At 30.3% G+C, this 20,967-nt stretch overlaps 2 protein-coding genes across 2 annotated transcripts; both read right to left on the bottom strand.

Moving 5' to 3' along the window:
- Positions 1 to 1,092: 1,092 nt before the first annotated feature.
- Positions 1,093 to 5,582, bottom strand: LOC109598201 (pro-resilin-like). Its single transcript, XM_049962761.1, has 11 exons — positions 5,514 to 5,582; positions 4,754 to 4,838; positions 4,443 to 4,658; positions 4,091 to 4,384; positions 3,703 to 4,020; positions 2,915 to 3,028; positions 2,686 to 2,820; positions 2,552 to 2,613; positions 2,267 to 2,456; positions 1,712 to 1,816; positions 1,093 to 1,549 (listed from the first exon to the last, which is right to left on the bottom strand). The coding sequence occupies exons 1-11, from the start codon at positions 5,520 to 5,522 to the stop codon at positions 1,509 to 1,511; spliced, it is 1,569 nt and encodes a 522-aa protein (XP_049818718.1). The 5' UTR covers positions 5,523 to 5,582; the 3' UTR covers positions 1,093 to 1,508.
- Positions 5,583 to 9,442: 3,860 nt separating this feature from the next.
- On the bottom strand, positions 9,443 to 11,560 carry LOC126264501 (adhesion G protein-coupled receptor E5-like; the record flags this gene model as incomplete). The annotated part of the gene is made up of 2 exons (XM_049962760.1): positions 11,335 to 11,560; positions 9,443 to 10,863 (listed from the first exon to the last, which is right to left on the bottom strand). Coding segments are annotated over exons 1-2 (1,647 nt in total), but the record flags the coding sequence as incomplete, so codon positions are not given.
- Positions 11,561 to 20,967: the final 9,407 nt, after the last annotated feature.

The raw sequence follows: 20,967 nt of genomic DNA, 5'->3' as shown, positions 1-20,967 counted from the left end.
TTTGGGATGATTAATATTTGAAAAGCTGTTCATATTTTTTATTAATAGCATCTTTTATACTATTTCTTTCAAACTCAATTATCATTCATCCTTACCCACAGTGTCTTCATTAAAATTAAATGACAAACCATAAAGTTCAGATCTATAAACTTGACATTAACCTCCATTCAATGATGTGAAGGCCATTCTTAAGTAATTTTAAGTAACGAGATATTACCTAAATTTTAATGCGAAATATTTCCTTAAAATTGCTGTTCTGACGTCGAATTATGATGATACCAGATTGATTGACGGTTTAATTTAAGTATAAATTAGATCATAATTTTTGGCGGGCCATGGTGAATTACACTTATGATTTATTTAATACTTTCACTGGTCTAAATTTATTTATTTTTACATTGGAGATTTTTTAAAATTAATATTTATGGAAGCATTTCTAAATTATGTACAATGAATGTATAGGACTGACTACCAATGTTATTAATGAATATGTCATTGCAGAGAAAGCGTACAAATAATTTTGTGTTAATTATAAAATGTGCAATAATGTGCTGTTTATTTTAATTTTAGATATTTACCAACTACATTTTTATGTAAATAAGTATTTTGTTTATTTAAAAGTCTAAAATTAAAACAATCCTTTATTTGACCATGCTAAGAAAACAATTTATTTCTTTTTGAAGGTTTAAATTATTTCTTAATAAATATGCTGTTAAAATAAAAATAAATTTACTATAAATATAAGTTGTTCTTGATTATTTTATGCATATAGTATATACATGTTTATATATAGAATATTTTTAGAATATAATTTCTTATGTAGAAACTATATATTTTTATATTTTATAATTGAATATTATTACCTTAGAATATTACTGCAGTTTATAATAAATAAAACATTTCAAATTAAATAAATAGTTTTATTGTTATAAATTATTACATATTTTATATACATCATCTAAAAACAACTAACATAGTTACACCTAGTAATAAAATATATGTTGGCAGTACAGTTCAGAACCATTATCAAGGCAGTTGTCATCAGTTCGTTCAATTTAAGTTCTACTCTAACTACGACTTATTGACTAACAAGCTGCAAATGAAATTAATCACAAATAATCCGTTTAAAACGTGGTTTCACTTTTTTATGGTTTAAGTAATGGATAATTCTTATTTAAATTCTATTTTAAAATGGTTATTGTGTGATTACTTCAAATTAAATATTTTTTATGATTTTTTCGATGCTCATCTGATTTTACATTTTAGTGACTACCATTCTTCTCACTACTTCTACAATACTACGTTAATTTTATACATATACACAAACATTTGAGCTAAACAAAATGTTACTAGTTTGCGAGTATAAAAAATGGTTTATTGAGACATGGCTTTAAGCTTTTGTACTTTGGATTTCTATACATTTTTAAAATTCAACATAATTGTCGCATATACCTGATTCATTGATTATCGTTAATATAGTGTTCGAAAACAGAGCGAATTCAAAACAATTAATAAGAATATCCGTTTCTCCCATTTCCGTTCCCATTCCCTGAAAAAAATTGATATTTTAAGTATACGTATTTAATAACTAAATGAGTTTGTGTTAATAACGAGGTTAAATTTGATGATAAATATTAATTTATATTCTATATTTCATCCTATTTAGTTTAATTAATAAGTTAAGTATTAAGAAAATTCACATTAAATATACCATTTCCATTTGAAGGGTATCCATTTCCATTACCATTTCCGTTCGACGGATATCCATTTCCATTTCCATTTGGTCCTCCACTGGGATATCCACCATTTCCAGTTTCTACAATAAGACAACAGGCTTCATAAAACAATATAAATTAATAGAATAGTTTAATTAAATATTTACAAGGTAAATTTAATTTTCTAATTATCTCAACAAATCTACCAACACCTGCGTATAGTTTTTTTAGAAATTTACATCTAAAGGCATAAACATACTCCTTGAATCAACCGATAAATATTTCTATTTATGTTAGATGGGGCAACTTACCGCTGAACTATCAAATAATCTATCTTACCATGAATTGAATTATTCTTCCAAAATTAATTTACACTTCTAAAATCCATTTCCCAAACCTTCTACGTCAAAACCACTCAACTAAGGTATATACAATATTTACATGATTATTAAAGAAATCATCACTGATTCTATATACAATGTTAGCGTGCAGTACCTAAAATTTCGCTAAAATTTTCTAAGCAAAAGCCCCAAAATAGAATATTCGTCTACCTTCGTAGGTAACAACTGGTTTGTAACCGTCGAGATCCGCTTCGTAAGTTACTATTTGCTTCCTGCCATCTGGCAACAGGACATTGTACTCGCCTGTGGTTAAATCACCATCCCTTTGCTCCTTATGTCCGAAATCGTTGCCGCTCTCCTCATCAGTTACCTGGTATTCGAATTCGTACTTCGCTGGTTCCTGAAATCCATACATGGCCGTAAGTTGCAATAAATATTGCCATAGATGAAATATAGATATATAATCTTAAGTTATAACAAAATTAAATAACTTACAGTGCTTTCTTCTTCTCCACCACCATAACCATTTGGTCCTCCTGATGGGTATCCACCATTCCCTTATTTATGATAAATAGCAATTAACAATTATAAAATTAATACGATTATAAAATTAATTTTAATATACGTACCATTAGATGGATATCCTCCATTTCCATTGCCATTTCCGTTACCATTTCCGTTTCCATTTCCATTCCCATTTCCGTTACCATTACCATTTTGTGGGGGCCCGTACATTGGACTTGGTGGTTTTCCATTGCCATTACCTAAATGCCATAATTTAAATTGATGAAGTAAAAGGGCAATACAGATTACATAAATTTAGATTAATATTTTTTAGTTTATAATGAATTTAATTACCATTTCCATTCGGAGGTCCGTAAGTAGAACCTGGTCTTCCCCCACCATTTCCATTACCGTTACCATTTGGGGGCAAGTAGCTGCCACCTGGTCTGCCGTTTCCATTACCGTTACCTAAAAGAAATAATTTATGAGATTCAAATATATTCGAATTTAAATATTGTCTTCCATTTAATATTAAAACCATCTTACTTGAGGTTCCTTTAGAAGAGCTAAATCCTCTACTCTTTCCATCTTCTCTTTTTAAGTTTATTAGTCTCAAATGTAAAATCATGTACTGAACAAATCTTAATACTCGTTCAACGACTAGTCCTGTTAAGAACTGAGTGCGATGTTCACAATTCACGTTAGATCAACAATTAATTAATGTCAAGGTACTACAACATCGACTAGTCGTCTTTGTTGATGAAACAATCAAAGGCAGAATTATGTACCATTTTTATGACAACAATTGTGTTACTATTATGAATTTGGGTGTATTTGGAGTAAGTTTTTGATTATTTGAAACAAATTGTACAATGTATAAAAGTAAAGCACCCTTCAGTCTTAATTTAAAATGCAACTATTGGTATTTTCTGATGGAAGTTATTTACTGAAATTTAATAATTTCCTTATAAAATATATAACGAAAGCATTACTGTGAATGTAAAATGGGTTGTCTAATCTCAAGTTGAACATTTTAAAATATAGAATTCAATGACATATCAATATTTGTTCAAAATAAACTGCCGCTATTAAATTACCATAAATTTCTTGTGAAATAACATAATATCTGTGACACGACATACCATTTCCATTTACTGGAGCTCCATATGTGGGCGCAGGTCTTCCGTTTCCGTTGCCATTGCCGTTGCCATTACCATTGCCATTGCCGTTGCCATTACCATTGCCATTACCATTCTTTGGGGGACCGTAGACTGGTGGAGGTGGTGCTCCATTCCCATTTCCGTTTCCATTACCATTAGGTGGCAAATATGAAGGTCCTGGTCTTCCATTTCCATTGCCATTTCCGTTACCATTACCGTTGCCGTTACCATTACCATTCTTTGGTGGGCCATATACCGGTGGGGGACGACCATTGCCATTTCCATTGCCATTTCCATTACCTGTCAATTAATTATTAATATTTATTGGTAAAAATTTAATTAACATATATGAGAATACAATTTCTCTTACCATTTCCATTTGTAGGTGGTCCGTACACAGGTGCTGGTGGTCCACCGTTTCCATTGCCGTTACTGTATCCATTACCATTACCGTTTCCATTTCCCCTTCCATTGCCGTTGCCGTTTCCATTACCGTTTGATTTTCCGTTACCATTACCATTACCGTTACCATTTGGAACACCATATGTTGCACTTGGAGGTAAATATGAGGGACCAGGTTTTCCGTTGCCGTTACCATTGCCATTACCGTTAGGTGGCAAATAGCTAGTTCCAGGTCTTTGGTCACCGTTCAGGTCTCTACCTCCTATTGACAAATATGCAGAGTACAGAGTACGATATGATAGATATGACCGAAAGCTTACCGTTACCATTTCCATTACCATTTCCATTACCGTTTCCATTACCATTTCCGTTAGTTGGTGGTCCATACACTGGAGGCGGGGCTGGATAGCCATTGCCGTTTCCATTACCATTTCCATTGCCGTTTCCGTTACCATTTCCATTGCCATTACCGTTACCATTTATTGGTCTTCCTGGTGTATAACCAGGAGGCCCATAAGTACTCGCTGGATAACCATCTAATAGAAATAATTGAGATAACAAGAAGTACTAAATCGGTAGATTGTTATTTAGTTTTAGAGAAAGGTATTGTACTTACTTCCATTTCCATTGCCATTTCCGTTTGGTGGCAAATACGAATTAACTGGCGGTTCACTTTGAACTATGACACACCACGTAAGTAACAAGAGTGTTATTAACTGAAAAAAATTCAAATATAATATAATAAAAATTATAATATTTATGATCAAAACTGAAACTTTGAATGCGTATCATAATTTTTACCATCTAAATGTTGTTTAAATACTATAAACTGGCAATAAACAAAAACATACTTAAGTAATGCAACAATTGCATCCACTTTGTGGACATTAAATAGCTTCATATAAGGTTCATCTGAATGTTGGTTGGCAATCTCGATTAAATCATTCCAATGAATATGGATATAGTTCTTTGATTGCTCATATTGAAATGTTTTAATGCCTTTATGGTAAATGTAAGGTGAACTTGCTCAAGTAAGTATTCCTTTGATTTGCAATGTTTCAAAGTGAAATAAGGACATAACTTTTCCATGCAATTAAAATGAGCAATAATAATGATGTTCGACGACATATTTCAATTTATAATGTATATTTTCTTTATGTTGTATAAAATTTATTATTATTTTTTTAAATTAATTGAACAGTAAATACTACAATTACAATATAAAATTAATATTATAATTACACTGATTTTAAATTTATCTAAATTAATTAGTGAATGAATTAATTAATTAAATATAGTATGTTTCTGACGAATAAATTAAATATAATAAAATTAGTAAACATTAAAAAAAATAATTTAATAAAATTATTTATTATTTAATAAATATTTACCTTATTCATATTGAGAATAATTCACTAGTTATCACTGAAAACCCCCAAACAGATAAATCTACATAGAAGTACCCTGAAAACCACGAACCTCCAACTACATAAATAGAACGAGAACTATTGAATGAATACCAAGATGCATCTTCACTTTATATACCTAAAGCGATCGTGATTCACAGCATTCATGTATTTAGTACACATCCACCATATTTTTGCAATTTTTAGCCGCTAATGGCCATTTTTATTTGGTGAATTGTACATTGCGTAAGCACCGCGTTACTTTGTCTAGGGGAAAGGTAACTGTCGCGCTCATCTTCCACATATCGTCCGTGTAACTGATAACTAATTAGTCATTAACGAAGTGCAGCAATCAATTGAAATTTTAATGGAAATTGCAAATGCAACGGCACTCGAACAAATTGGTTCTGTTGTTCTGTGATGTAGTTTGTTTGCTCATTTTTTATGGTAAGTAAATTTTTTTTTAATTAATTAATGATTTTGTTTGACTCTATTTTTTTATTATTAGCATTTTTTCTTGTACAGAATTTGTGCACATTATTTTATTGATATCTACTTATTACAAATACAAATAAAAATATAAAAAAAATGAATGTGGTAATCAAATTTAATCAAAAATACCTTTTTTAAATTGGGCAAGTATTATTAGAGGCTTTATATTCAGTATCTTAGAAAATACGACGAGAAAAAAAGGTGAATCCCCAATATCTATGCAACTGTATCATTATGGAAAAAGTTCGTTACACTGTAGGTATGTATTTTAGGATAATATAATTCAAATTTAAATAGAATTGGTCACGAAAATATAAGAAAACATTATTTTGTTTTTCTAATTTAAAATTGGGAAGTATTATTTACTTTAGGAAAAACTTTTTATTTAGATTTTCTAAATTATATTATTGTTATGTTATTATTAAAAAATGATAATGATAATAGTATAGGTGTGATTAGAATTTACTAATTAATTTATATCTCTGCAATGAATTTTTAATTAGGTATGAAATAAGTTTTTAAATATATTTATTATTTTACTTAAAATAACATGCAGAGTGAAGACCAAGCTCAATTGAGATTCAGTATTAAATTTAAATGCTTTTATTATATTTAATAACATTTTTATTTTTTCTTGTCCTGTATATCGATTAAAAATGTAGCATTGGTTTATTTGTGGAAGAGTAAATGGACGAAATAGCCACATATATTCAATAATTGCATAGAATTTGAGCTGTCTTCTTAGTAAAATCTAAATATAACGATTTATGTGTTCTTTAATTAGTTCAGCAATAAAAAAGATCGCACGTAAAATGACTTTATAAGGATGAATAGGTGCTTGTAAATTTGATAATAAAAAAGCACACTTTTACCTGCAACATACAATCCTCTCATCGTTAATTTAACCTTCGAAAACCATAGCAGGAAAGATCCTGCTACAATCACAGTGATGCAAATATTTAGAACTAAACGTATCATCGCAGTAAGTGATAATTCTAGATAAAATTACTAACAAAGTGAATTACTATAATTCATTAAAATGTTATGTGTTTTTGTTTCTTATACCTCTTACGAAGTCTAATTAGATGTTTATTGCTCAAATTAATTAAATTTCAACATGACGTCTTGTCATTACCTATGCTGCATATCAAATGCCCTTTGTTAACTTCTTACAGTCATGAAACCTATTTGAAATCACCATTGTATAAAATAAGTTTCACAACTGTACCAGGTACCATGCATCTAACTAGAGATGTGTCGTTGATTTAGCTCCAATATCAATTTCAACGTGTATGAATAGGGTCTTCCTGCTTTGCTGCTATAATCTTGACAAACTAAAAATGTGGTATTTAATGTGTGAGTGCAACAATAACAATGTTAATGCCATTTCGCCTTCGCAAACAATTTAAAACAATGAGAAATTTTATCATAAACTTAATGGCATTAGGATAATGCGGCATGAACTTTAGTGTTTACAGAACAATATTGAAATTAATTTTCTTTATCAAGAAATTTTTATACAAAGTTATATTTAAATAAAATCTTAGACGCGTGTCTTTTAACCATAGTTAATCCTAGGACAAAGAGTAACATTAACGAAGATTACCCAATTAATCTTAACGTTAACAAAGCCAACGTTATTAAGATATTTTTCTTCAATTCTGATAAAGAGCAATTACATAAAATTAGGTAACTGTCATGTATGTGCTAAATTAAACGATTCAAATAAGGAGATACGATCACAACACATATGTTAATAAGTATTTCACTACAAAACAACTTTCAGTTTCATTAATTTTATTTTAACTGGAAAAAATCAACTATTAGCAACTAATTATCGCGTCTGGCTTTTATACGACTTTGCCATGAATCCGACACTGACCTAAGTTTGAATGCATTTTATTCCTTTGAGAAGAAAATCTATCTGGATAATGATTGCTTGTTGCCCAATCACCTCAATTTTTAACAGATTATTGCCTCATCAAATGTGTGATAGAAAATGAGCTTGTGGTAGTTGAAAAAGAATAAATCATCCAATTCTATTGTAAAGAAAACAAACACAATGGATAAAATTTACCTTTTATGTGTAACGATTCAACATTCCTCGTTGATTTCAAAAAAGTAATGCCTAGGTCATACGATTCGATTAATAATCAATTGATGTTAAATGTCCAATAAAAATTGCAACCTTGCTCTTATTCACAGACAAAAGTTCCATTTTAACCAATTTATACCTATTGGAATTGCGTCTTGGCATCTCTTGCCCAACTAAGAGAGAAGACACATCTAGAGTGCACGACTCAAATCTTAACAAAACACAGTCGATATGTCGACCCACGAACACACTTTTACACGTGAAGATACGCCACATCTACACTACGTAATGTTACCAATCGACGATTCAGTTGATCTTGTCCGTAGGTCCTTAATTGAAAATTTAATGAAATAAAGATTTCAACCTTGTGGTTTATTTAATTTTTGTGGCCTTACTAATTGGAATAGAACCTTCTGGATGTAAAATATTTACAGCAATAAAATAAAAATATTCTGTGGACTAACTAAATAATTTAGGTAAATTGTAGACATTTAGAAAATCTGAAAAAAATGGCTGTTTAAATTTAAGTCTTCGTAAACGGTAAATAAGTAAAGGGCTAGAATACATTTATTGCAGTGTACACATCGGATTGCGATGCACGAGCTGCATCGAACGACAACAGCAATAAAGTTTGCGATAGTGGATCTATATTTCATGGTATCAGCCGTCTGAAGACCCAGTTTACGGACCGTTTAAGCCGAGAAGACGCTTGTTTGAGTAATCGATCCAAAATCATCAATTAATTCCATATAAACGGGTCCATGGATATTTTAAATGTCTGAGATAATTATTCGTATTCTGTAAAAGGATCATCGTTGAATTTTATTTCAGTTAATCCGTTTGTAACGGTGATCTTTCAGACGTTTTAATTGGTAATTAAGTGAATTGAGGAGCTATTACTGTTAGACTTAATCGTCGTCTCTATACATTTTCATAAGTTATTTTACGAACCATTTATAATCCATAAAAATATTTTCTTACAATTTTATTGTATCGACTTCTTAATAAAAGTATGCCAAAATGCAATGATACTAAATGATGTTTGCGACATTAAGAATTTTTTCTTAGCTAAGTACCGTTTCATTAATCTGTACTTGATTTTTATGCCGAATTAATGTTCTCCAAGTTGAGGAAGTATTTACAGAAAATAACAACACATGATAAAATTATTAGACAAATCATTACATTTTTTAAAATTTATTATATTATTGTAACAATACATTAATCTTATTCTACAATTACATTAACAAAAAGTAACAAAATATACTATAAATTAAGAATGATTAGTGGAAATCTGATTCTGAGATATTTTAATATAATAATTGAATGAAACTGAAGTATTTTTTTTAACGAATTTTTGGGCTTCGTTTCTTATAAAACTAAGTGTTAATAAAAAGCCTTGTAGGGACGACAAAATCGAAAAAACATAACTGAAAAAAATTCCACCATCAAGAGTAACTAACATACCAAAAATCCAACCTACACATGAAATTAAAGTAAAAGAATACCCCCATTTATATATGTAGGTGTTTTTTCGTCCTGGTTGTCCTTTTAAATAAGATTTCTTTAGGCTTCTAAATATTACAAAGAACAATGATATATTAAAAGTTAAAGACATAAGTATTGGAATAACAACACCAACTTTTTTATTAAATCCGGACAGAAAACATAATTCTTCATTTTTATGGTTGTCCAATGAAATGAGTGCAAAAATGGAAACAGGAATTACTGGCACAGTCAGAGCAATTATCGTACATTTTATTGCAACATCCTCAACATTTCTAAATATTACTACAAAACGCAGGTAGTGAAAATACGCTATTATGGAAGAAAATGTAAATTGAGTAAGAACCAAATAATGTAAAAATACTCCGGCCATTTTACAATAAACTTCTGTACTTTCCTTATTGAGTAAATCGGCCCCGTACATAAATATTGGAATAACTACTATTACAATAACAAAATTAATAAACATTATATTCGCTTTCGTTAATCTGATTCGTTTTATGTACATATCTGCAAAGAGAATGAGTGCTCCAACAAATGAAAACGAAGATCCCAAAGTTGTTATTATACTTAAGGCACGGTTATCTTCAATATCGCTAATTAACATACCAAAATGTGTCAAGTGATTGTACTTACAAATTATGTAACGACGATACTGTAAGTCTGGAAACGAATTATATTTCCAAAATCCTTTGGAGGCAATTTTCGAGGAACTATTCAGGCCATATTCCCAATGCATGCAACCAAAATTATTATACTCCCGATCTAATTTGACTATAATAGTGACATTAATGTTGCTTTCTTCGTTGGGGCAATCTCTAATAATAATTGGGATGTTATTGGAAATCGACTTCGATATGCCTGAGTCTTCGTTAAACAATGTATGAGTATCCATAAATGAATATACAAGATCACAATTTTGATTGTCAGAATTTGACAAAAGAGCACTGGCTGTAGCGTTACTTTCAGTAATATGTTGTAGAGTTGAATTGTTTTCCATTAATGGCAATAAGGTTCTATTTTCAGACAAAGACCAGCCTAAAATGCCACTAGTTTTATTAGCTGTTTGCGAAAATATGTGGCGTGAATAAAAATGTTTTTTATAACTACGTAGAATGTTATCTAATGAAAATAAAATGTTGTCAGTTGCATTTAATTTGATTTGTGATTCTGTTAATATCTCCTCTTTCAGGTCCATTATTTCATCAAGTATAGTTGTAAAATTTCTGACAATATCAATATCTAAATCAGAACTGTTAAACTTAATTTCTGACAAAATTAAAGACATATAATACAAACCCTTTGTATCAATTTTTAATTTATTTTTATTGGTAAGTTCTTTCAAATTTGTAATTTTTTCAATATCAGTTAGATTTGAATATTCAAGGTCATAAAGATCTTTAGTCAGTCCTTTGCACTCCTCACACCTTACGTTTTCCACGTCAGACCATAAAGCATTATTTTCAGAATTCATCAAACATGTTCTGATTAGAAGATTTTCACAACATTCCGAGGGAACTGTAGTCACTCCAATACGTGTTTCCATCCAAGTTAGTTTTAAGTTATTTAGAGAAATAGTTGTTTCTGTCGGACAAAATGATTGATTGTCAACTCTTTCATATTGTCTTTCGTTTTCAAGGTCAAATTCGTTCTGGTTTACCTGAAATCGTCCTCTGTTTATAGATGTATTATTAACACGATTCTGTTCTTTACCCCTAAAGATTTCCTCCATTTCTTCAATTTCTGATACGTGTTCTTCTAAAATGTTATTGTTTGCTTCCCACTGTTTTATATTATCGACCATGTAAGGTTTCTTCTGCGAAACAACATCTTTGGTAGTGGAATAAGGCTTTGTCACGTATTTTTTTTGAAGTGTATCAAAACTGTCTTTTTCCAAAGTGCCGTTATACTCTTCCCACTGGTTTTCTTCTTCAACCATATAACGTTTCCTTTGTAAAAAAATATTTATTGTGAGTTTCTTTTGAAATTTATCCATGGATGAAATATTGCTGTCTTTTTTACTGTTATTAAACTCTTTTTTAATCTTTTCAGTTAATTCAGTTCGTTTTATTCTAGGTTCTTGTTTAATACTATCAGTTTGGTTTTTTATTTGTATAATATTAATATCCAATATATTCGAAGCAACATTATGACATTTTTCACACGTTACATTTGTATAAGACCAGAAAGCACCTAGTAACAAATCTTCGATACAAGTCCTGGTGACTTCATTTTGACAACACTCCTGAGGTGTAGTAGTTTCACGAATTCTTGTCTTGGGCCATGTTAGTTTTATATTGTTTAAAGAGACTGTGGTATTTTCCGGGCAAAACCAAATACTTTTAATATATTCTACATCAATTACGGGGAACCATTTATATAGTATAGATCCTGAAAAGTATATATATTTTATTGACTTCACCAAATCATCTTTAGATGATGAAACTTGTATTACAAACTTAGCTGATCGTTCTAAATCATAATATACAAGTATAATAGGGATTGTCTCAGAAACATAGTTATTTGGAATAATACTTGATTTGGTTATAGATGCCTTTTCACGTAGCCACAATTTATTGAACAAATTAGAGAACTGTGTGTTTTTAATCGCAATTTTGATTGCCCAATAATCTATATCTTCGTTGAGGTCCATATACACGTCAGTTTTTATACGGCCTCTGAATTGATTATCCATACGCACACACCAATAGTATAGACATGGATACGCCATCGAACCTAGTCTATCTAATCTAACATCGATTTCTTCCACATACCTTTTATTTTTATCACTTCCATAACATTTTATCATTCCCACGAATGAAGTTGTATTATAAATTTGAAAGTATTCCACAATGTTTAATATTTTATGAGGTGAAATAAATGATTCCGTTTCTATTTCTTTGGAATTCCAGCAAGTTGCGTTTCTGTTTATCTGTACCACTGTTTGTGAATAACTCTGGAAATCCACCTTAGGCTGAATGTTCATAGGTTCCGAACTAGTTTCACAATTTTCTTTACTACTGTAATAATATCTAGTGTAATTAAATGGTATAAAAACTTCATCATTATTAGGTGTAGTTGCTGTAAGAATGACAGGATGCAAGCAAATAAAATATTCAAGAGAATTGCAATCTTTCGATTCGAGTTGTTTTGTAAAATGATTGAATATGACGCAGTTATTCGTGGAAAAATAAATTTCTTCTGATACATTCCCATAGTTCCTGTAATTCTCCCACGTTGTCCAGTAAAAATGTTCATAAATAAAATTTCTTTTTATCGGCACCCAGTGAGAAAAGGAGCATTTGGTTTGTAAAAAGTCTCTGTAAACGTATGTCGAATATGGACATATTTTGCCTTCGTCCTTAAAGTTGGTTTTAATTATCTTATAACAGTAGGTAACAGGTTCTGGCCAAAATACTGATACGATTTCACTCAACACTTGATATCCGTCAGGACAAGAATTCACATATTCTTCAGATGATTCTAAAAAATATCTAAATGTAATGAAAAATCTAACTCCTTCCTGTTTAACATAGGCTATTAACAACTCTTCAACTACTCACCGGTGTTACAGTTAATTGGTGTTTTCATCACCTATAAGTAAATAATAGTTTATAAGGCTCTAATAAATAAATATTTAACTTACGTCTTGGCACGCTCTATTGTCAAAAACAACAAAAAATATAATAAGACAAAAATTGGAAACCAACATTTTCCTTATTAGGACTAAAAGTGTAATATAGGTTCTAGTTAGATATATTGATAAATAGATAATTGTTTCAAAAATATTTCCTATTACTGATAGTATAAATTACATCATCTTACTGTTTATTTTCCAACCACTCTACTAACAATGTGTAGGTAGCTTGTTTAACAAACCTAACTTATTTATATTTTTTATAATATGAATTTGCAATTAACTATATAATAACAAATATATATTTAGATTAATAAAAAAACTACATTTTATTAAGTAATATTTATAATATAATTAAAAAGTATCTACAAAAAATGTATATCGTTATTTAGGTTTCTTTGTTGAAACTTGTGAATATGCAACTGTATCACTTACAACATATTTTCCTTTGGATTTTTGGGATTCGTTCTTAATAAAACTAAGCGACAGCAAAAAACCTTGTATAGAGCCCAAAGTAGTAAACACATAACTGTACAAAATTCCTGCATTTAAAAGTGTTAATAGACCAAAAATCCAACTTACTCCAGAAATCAAAACATATGAATATCCCCATTTATAAATATATTTCTTTCTTTGACTTTGATTGTCTGAAGATACTGATTTTTGGAGACTCTTAAAGATGAGAAAAAAAAGAATAATGTTTATTGTTAGTGACAAAGAAATTGGTAGGACAACACCTAGTTTTTTATTTAACCCAGATAGGAAACATAAGTTTTTGTTTTTATAGTTATCTAGAGAAATACTTGCGAAAATAAGGACAGGTATAATTGGAATAAACCAGGCTATTATAGTACAATTAATTGCTATGTCTTCAACTTTTCGTACTATTACGACAAATCGTAAATAATGAAAATATGCTATAAACGAAGAAAAAACAAATTGTAACAGAAGAAAGTAATGTAGGAGGACACCTGATATTTGACAAAGTAACTGAGTGTCAGGTTTGTTTAATATTTCGGCTGCAAACATAAATATTGGCATAACTACAATAACAATCAAAAAATTAATAAACATAATATTAGCCTTAGTTAATTTCGTCCTTTCTATGTATATCATTACAAACAAAATCACAGCGCCCACAAATGTCATAGTGCCACCTAATGCAGACACCAAACTTAATGCTGGATCATCTTCGACATCGCCAATTAACATTCCAAAGTGCGTCATATGATTGTAATTACAAATTAAATAAGGGAAATAATTCATGTTTGCCACAGAATTATTTTTCCAAAAACCCTTAATAGCGCGGGTAGTATTTAAACCGTATTGCCAGTGCATACAACCTACATTATGTTTAGGTCTATGATTTATTTTCACCACAATCGTAACATTAACATCATCATTGTTATTACTTGAACAATCTCTAAGGATGTTGGGAATAAATTTAAAAACGTCTTTTGAAATACTGGGCTTATCAATAAATAATTTGATGTTATTAAAAATAGAAAGAACCGTATCACACACTTCATCTTCGTTGTGTATGAAAGAAAATAAAACACTAACGACTGCATTTGTTTTCGAAATTTGATGTAGAGTAGAGTTGTTTTCCATTAAGGGCTCCAAAGACATATTTTGAAATAATGACCAGCCCAAAATGCCACTACCTTGATGAGTTTTTCGTGAAGTTATATGTATAGAATGAACGTCGTTTGTACTTCCAATTAATAATTTATCTATTGCATATAGAATGTTATCGGTAGTGTTTAGTTTGTCTTGTGAATCTCTTAAGATATTCTCATCTAAATCCATTAATTTATCTACAACCTCAACAAATTCGTTAACAGTGCTTTTGCTTAAATTTGAACTTTTTGATGCAACATTAGATAAAATTTTTGATATTGAGTAAAGCTCCGGAGTATGTAATTGGGATTTGCTTTTAGTTATAGTACGATTTAATTCGTCGATTTGTTTAGCAAGTGGTAACTTTCCGATATCAATAATGTCTTCTGTAATTTTGTCACATTTTTCACAAGTTTCATTTAAATCAGTATTGTTCATCAGTCCTCCAGACCAGTAGGGCCCCTTATTGGGATTATACAAACACGTCCTTATAAGATTCTTACAGCATTTATCGGGTGTGATAGTTTCGCCAACTAGAGCCTTTCTCCAAATTAGTACCACGCCGTTTAAAGTCCAGGTGACAATTTCAGGACAAAATTGCATACTTTGTTCTTGTATATTTATAAAATGTGAAAGAGTTCCATTACTGATGTAAATTTCTTCATCCGCCGTTACCTAAAAAAAGTTGATTTGTGGATAATTTTAACATTAATATCAATAGAAATGGTATATGTTAACGAATATTCTGACCATTGCTTCAAACCTATTATACATGTTAGCTTACGTCATCACCTTCACCGATGGACCGATGCGACGTGCTCACATCTATTTAGACTAGTTTTGTTTTATAAGCAAATCTGAAGTATTTGTTTACATTTAATAATCGGGGCAGTTCTTAAGAAAGAACCAGGCAGTCAAGCTTTAGATGTCGAGGGTTAAAGTACGTTTGTTGTAATAAAGCGTATTATTGTGAATTTAGTGTTTTAATCAAACTAAAAAGACAGATTAACAGTCGCTAATCTATCATCAGAAGTGGGATATCTTCTCGTGAATTATTTCCGGAAGAGAGGACCTAAAAAAATATTTTTTTTTTTTTTGTGTTTCTTTGTGAACGAACAATGGCAGACAATAGTGAAAAACGCGACCGCGCAGTAAGTCCGAACGTTGTGAACATTACCGAAAGTGCATCGGAGAGAGACTAGCAGCAAGAAAGTAACAACAGATTCCAAAAACAAAACATGGAAATTTTATCGACAATGGCCAACGCCCAAACTACTCAAGCAACATTGAAGATGGCTGCGCAGAAGGTTTAAGTGTGGCTGCAGCGCAGTTTCGACTTGTAAGATTTAGAAATTGCATTTGAGGAACATGACTTGAATTTGTCAGGAATGGACGAGTGGGTTACGAAAGAAATAAAAGAACAACCGAATGGATATTTTAGACATCTTGTGAAAAACTTTGCAACTTTAACAGCACCGATATCTGCACTGTTACGTGAGGGAAAATCTTTTGAATGGACATTTAAATGTGAAAATGTACGATTGATTTCTTATCCGATTTTCAACATTTTTGATCTGGAATTGTCAACCGAACTACATACAGAAGCAAGTTCGTTAGGATTAGATGTCGTTGTTAGCTGTCGAATAGAGGAAAGTTGAAACCAAAGTATCACGGACCCTTTGAGGTAACGCATTGTTTACCTAATGAGAGGTACGCACTCCGAAGGATTGGCAGCCGAGGTAGAACTACAATAGCAGCGCATGAACAGTTACGAACCTGGCCAGATACAGAAATTCTATAAGGTATGATGGATATAGATTTATTTAATAAGATTGATGTGTGAATGTGTGTAAAGGTCCCTGCTTAGTAGGCTGTTTAAGGTCCCTGTGTATCAGGCTATATGTGAAGGTCCCTGCTTAGTAGGCTATGATTAAGGTCCCTGCTCGGCAGGCTATTTTTAAGGTCCCTGCGTCGCAGGCTATGTTTGAGGTCCCTACTTTGCAGGCTATGTTTAAGGTCCCTACTTTGCAGGCTATGTTTAAAGGTTCCTGCTCGGCAGGCTATTTTTAAGGTCCCTGCTCTGCAGGCTTAGATTGTTGTGTTCTGGGTCTGTGAGACAAGCGGATAATAGACCTGGTAGTGGTTGAACCGCCTCTGAGCTCCTGGCTAGAATATGGTATCTTTTGATAGCACTTGAGCGTCATGGGTGTAACAGACCTGTTGATGGTTGAGCCGCCTCTGAGCTTCTAGTGGTTGTTAACTGTGCCACATAACAGTCTATTTTGTTAAATGAAATAAGGTTTAGACTTAGTTCTTCGAATATATTTTGAGCTTGTACTGCTGTTATAATGTTTACAGATTACCGGTGTCAGGTGAATCTTTGCAAAACTGCGGAAGGTGCGAGGACGCCCCACATGTCAGGAAGGCCGTGTTAGCTTACGTCATCACCTTCACCGATGGACCGATGCGACGTGCTCACATCTATTTAGACTAGTTTTGTTTTATAAGCAAATCTGAAGTATTTGTTTACATTTAATAATCGGGGCAGTTCTTAAGAAAGAACCAGGCAGTCAAGCTTTAGATGTCGAGGGTTAAAGTACGTTTGTTGTAATAAAGCGTATTATTGTGAATTTAGTGTTTTAATCAAACTAAAAAGACAGATTAACAGTCGCTAATCTATCATACATAAACACATTAATCAGTTCCTTTATAATAATACCAATAATAATAATAATAATAATAATAATAATAATAATAATAATAATAGATATGCTAATATGATATAATACAACTTAACTATTAAATACTTTATAATTCATACAACTAGCACGGATGATTTTTTCTTGCCCAATTAAACCAAGAGATGAGTTTGTGAGTTTATCTATTTTTGTTTCGTATAACAATTATTAATCAAGTACTTATAACTAGTAGTCATACAAAGAAAGTACAGTGAAGTGAATTAACTCACACATCTAGCACATTTAACTATAGGGCTTAAAAATAAATTAAGAGAAACGTAAAATTTACCTCTGGACATAATTCACAAGTGTCGTTAAATATTCCGAATTGCTTATTTTGAACAAAAATCAATTGATCAAACCAAAATGCACCTCCTTGTTGATCTTCGCTACACAATCTTCTCACACCGTTGCAACATTGTTCGGCTCTCTCTAAAAAATAATATAATTTATTTAATTGTTAAATTTTTAATGATAATATTATAGATATTAAAAATGCTCAATGCTGCTAATTAGAATATGTAATCTAAGACTAAAATTTGAAGCCCTGTTTCAAAAGGCAAGTTAAACATTTTCTGTCAGTAATAGCAAAACAACAAAACATTTCTAATAAACCATTAATTGATCTTTTCAACAATTTTGTCAAGACTCTAAATAAATATGGTGCTGCTTTTGGACATTTGTTAGCTGTTTTACCTAAAACTTCATATGCTAAAATTAAAGAAGGTATATTTGTTGGTCCTCAGATCGGGAGGTTATTGAACATGAACAGGAGGTTATGATTTTCTTGGAAACAAGAAAAGTGATTACTACAGGTAAATTATTACTGAATTATTAAAACAGTATTGTGAATTGGGTGCACTAGTTTCACTCAAAATGCATTTTTTACATTCACACTTGGATTTTTTCCCACGTGCTGAGAACGTGTTGATCAGGATTTAATGAAAGTTGAATGAATTTATTAAAGTTTTCAGGAAAAATTTATTCTGGGAGATTATTGCTGGACACTAATTCTTGAAACTCACCCAGAGAAATACAAAGGATGTTCAAACATCACTTTTGAAATTTTCTTTATTTGTGAATAAATTTATGATTCTTTATTAAAAATATACGAAAACAATGATCACAAACCTGACCTGTTAGAGAAAAAACAGTTACAAATTCGAATTCAGCCCAAAACTTTGTATATTAGTGTGAATATTTGATTATTAATAGATAATAATTGAGAAATTATTTATTTCATATATATTATTTAATAATAAATATATCAAATGAATCTTATAAATAATGTTAACTATGAGCCTTGCAACTCTTGAAATAAAAATACACATTTATACTGATCATTTATACAAATCAACGGAACTTAAAATTTACCCCTTGATATTCAGTAGTCATATATGTTTGTCCTGTAGTTGGTGGACACTTTAAACAAGTTTTGTTAAATAATCCGACTTGCCCATCATAATCAATTAATTCTTCAGACCAATATGCAAATCCTTGTGGATCCTCCAAACACGTTCTTGTGAGATTGTTGCAACACTCCTTAGCGGTAACCGTTTCACCAATTTTCGCTTCTTTCCATAATACTTCTACATCGTTTTGAGTTATGGAATACTCTCTTGGGCAAAGTTGATTATCTTGAAACTCATAGTCATTCTAAAAAGTAACATACTTATTATTAATCATAACATTATAGATATTAAAAAGGTCAAATGTTCGTTGCTAATTAGTATGTAATCTAAAATTTAGAGTCTTATTTCTACAAGCATGTCACAGATTTTCTATCAATAATAATAAAGAACTTAATTTACATAACTTCATTTAAAATTTAATTGGTCTGTATGAAGTAGTTTTAAAATAATTTTTAGAAACACTTACATAATCAACTTCAACTGATATTATTTTATTTCCAGGGTATATTAAAACCAACAACCATATGATGCAAATACTCATTTTGCCGTTTAGTTGATGTATCTACTGTATCTTAACATATATATATGTGAATATTTGATTATTGATAAAAAATCCTTGAAAATTTATTTGTATTATATTTTTTATTTACTTAACGGCTTCATTTGATATATTTAAATAATATATTTATAATAATATATTTTTAATCGTATTTCAGATTTACTTGAGAAAATTCCTCATTGACATTTCAATGGAAACTGAAAATTAGTGTTTATGACACAATCCACCTTACCAATTATTCACGTCCATTTTCGAGGCAAAAATCCTTGCTCTGAAAAAATATTGATGCAGTTTTGCAATTGTTTTCCTTTCGTACGTAATTTATGACTTTATTGCAGATGGTTTTATTGGAGAGCAATTCCTTCTACGAGCACTTAATGTACATCTGAAACTGTTTCTTTATTGTATGAATATAAAATTGTACAGCAAGATAAGATGTGTTCATTTGTAACATAAAGAAAAAGTGGGTAAAATTGTTTGCTATGACGATTTTGATTTATAAACATATCAACCTTATTCTAACTGGCAACAATTTAAAAAAAAAACATTTACTTGTTTAATTAGTACAAAACCTTTCAATTCAATGAGTCTAAATGTCAAATTATCTGTGAAAATACCACGTACAAAAAAGATAAATCAAGTCCAATGAATTGCACGCAAAAAACATTGGAATAAACATTATTTGTCTACATTTAGTTGTTATACAATGTAAAGTTTGCTATGACATAAATTCCAAGTGCACGTATTAAGTAAGTTATTATTAATGGACTTATTGAATTACAAACCACCTTCACTTCTATGTTCGTTATTTCTGGAATGCAAATATGGTCTTAAACATTTTTATAGGTAACTAGAGTGTAAAGATTATAGAAATAACAAGTAAGAAATTCTTAGTTAATTAAATTGATATAAATTAAACCATAACTCATACCTTATCTACATTAACACTTTTAATTGTTTCAATGAAGTGGTAATAAAATATAAATTAATTAGAAATTTAATACATAAATGAGCAATTTAATTATATATTTGTTTACAATAATAATTAATTTTAATTTGCCTGGTTGTTGGCTGAAGTAGTGAAATTGTGGTTATTTAATAAATGATGTAAGAAATTTAAGAATAAATAATTTTATACCATATGCAATTTTTATAATTTGTCAATATCAATATTTATCTATACTAATTATAAATATTGGAAGGTTATTTCTTAGTTCTCTGATACTGTTTAAATTAAAATAAAATTATAATTTTCTCAAAGAATATTCATTTGATGAAAAATAAAAAAAATTAAGAATTAATATTTCTTAATTTATTATTCGTATAATATACACAGTATATTTACATAAATAATATTTACTTAACAGCAAAATGCAATAT

Source organism: Aethina tumida, chromosome 2 (genome assembly GCF_024364675.1).
Source record: "Aethina tumida isolate Nest 87 chromosome 2, icAetTumi1.1, whole genome shotgun sequence".
Taxonomy (NCBI): Eukaryota; Metazoa; Arthropoda; class Insecta; order Coleoptera; family Nitidulidae; genus Aethina; species Aethina tumida.
Note: the sequence above shows the minus strand (reverse complement) of the source record. Positions and strands in the feature narration are given on the sequence as shown.

What these genes read in the sequence shown, in the direction of transcription:
- LOC109598201 (XM_049962761.1), bottom strand. An exon ending in TGGTAATGGAAATGGTAACG is followed by an intron (nt 4,385 to 4,442) that starts GTAAGCTTTCGG and finishes ATTTGTCAATAG; the next exon opens with GAGGTAGAGACCTGAACGGT. An exon ending in GTGGAGAAGAAGAAAGCACT is followed by an intron (nt 2,457 to 2,551) that starts GTAAGTTATTTA and finishes TATGGATTTCAG; the next exon opens with GAACCAGCGAAGTACGAATT.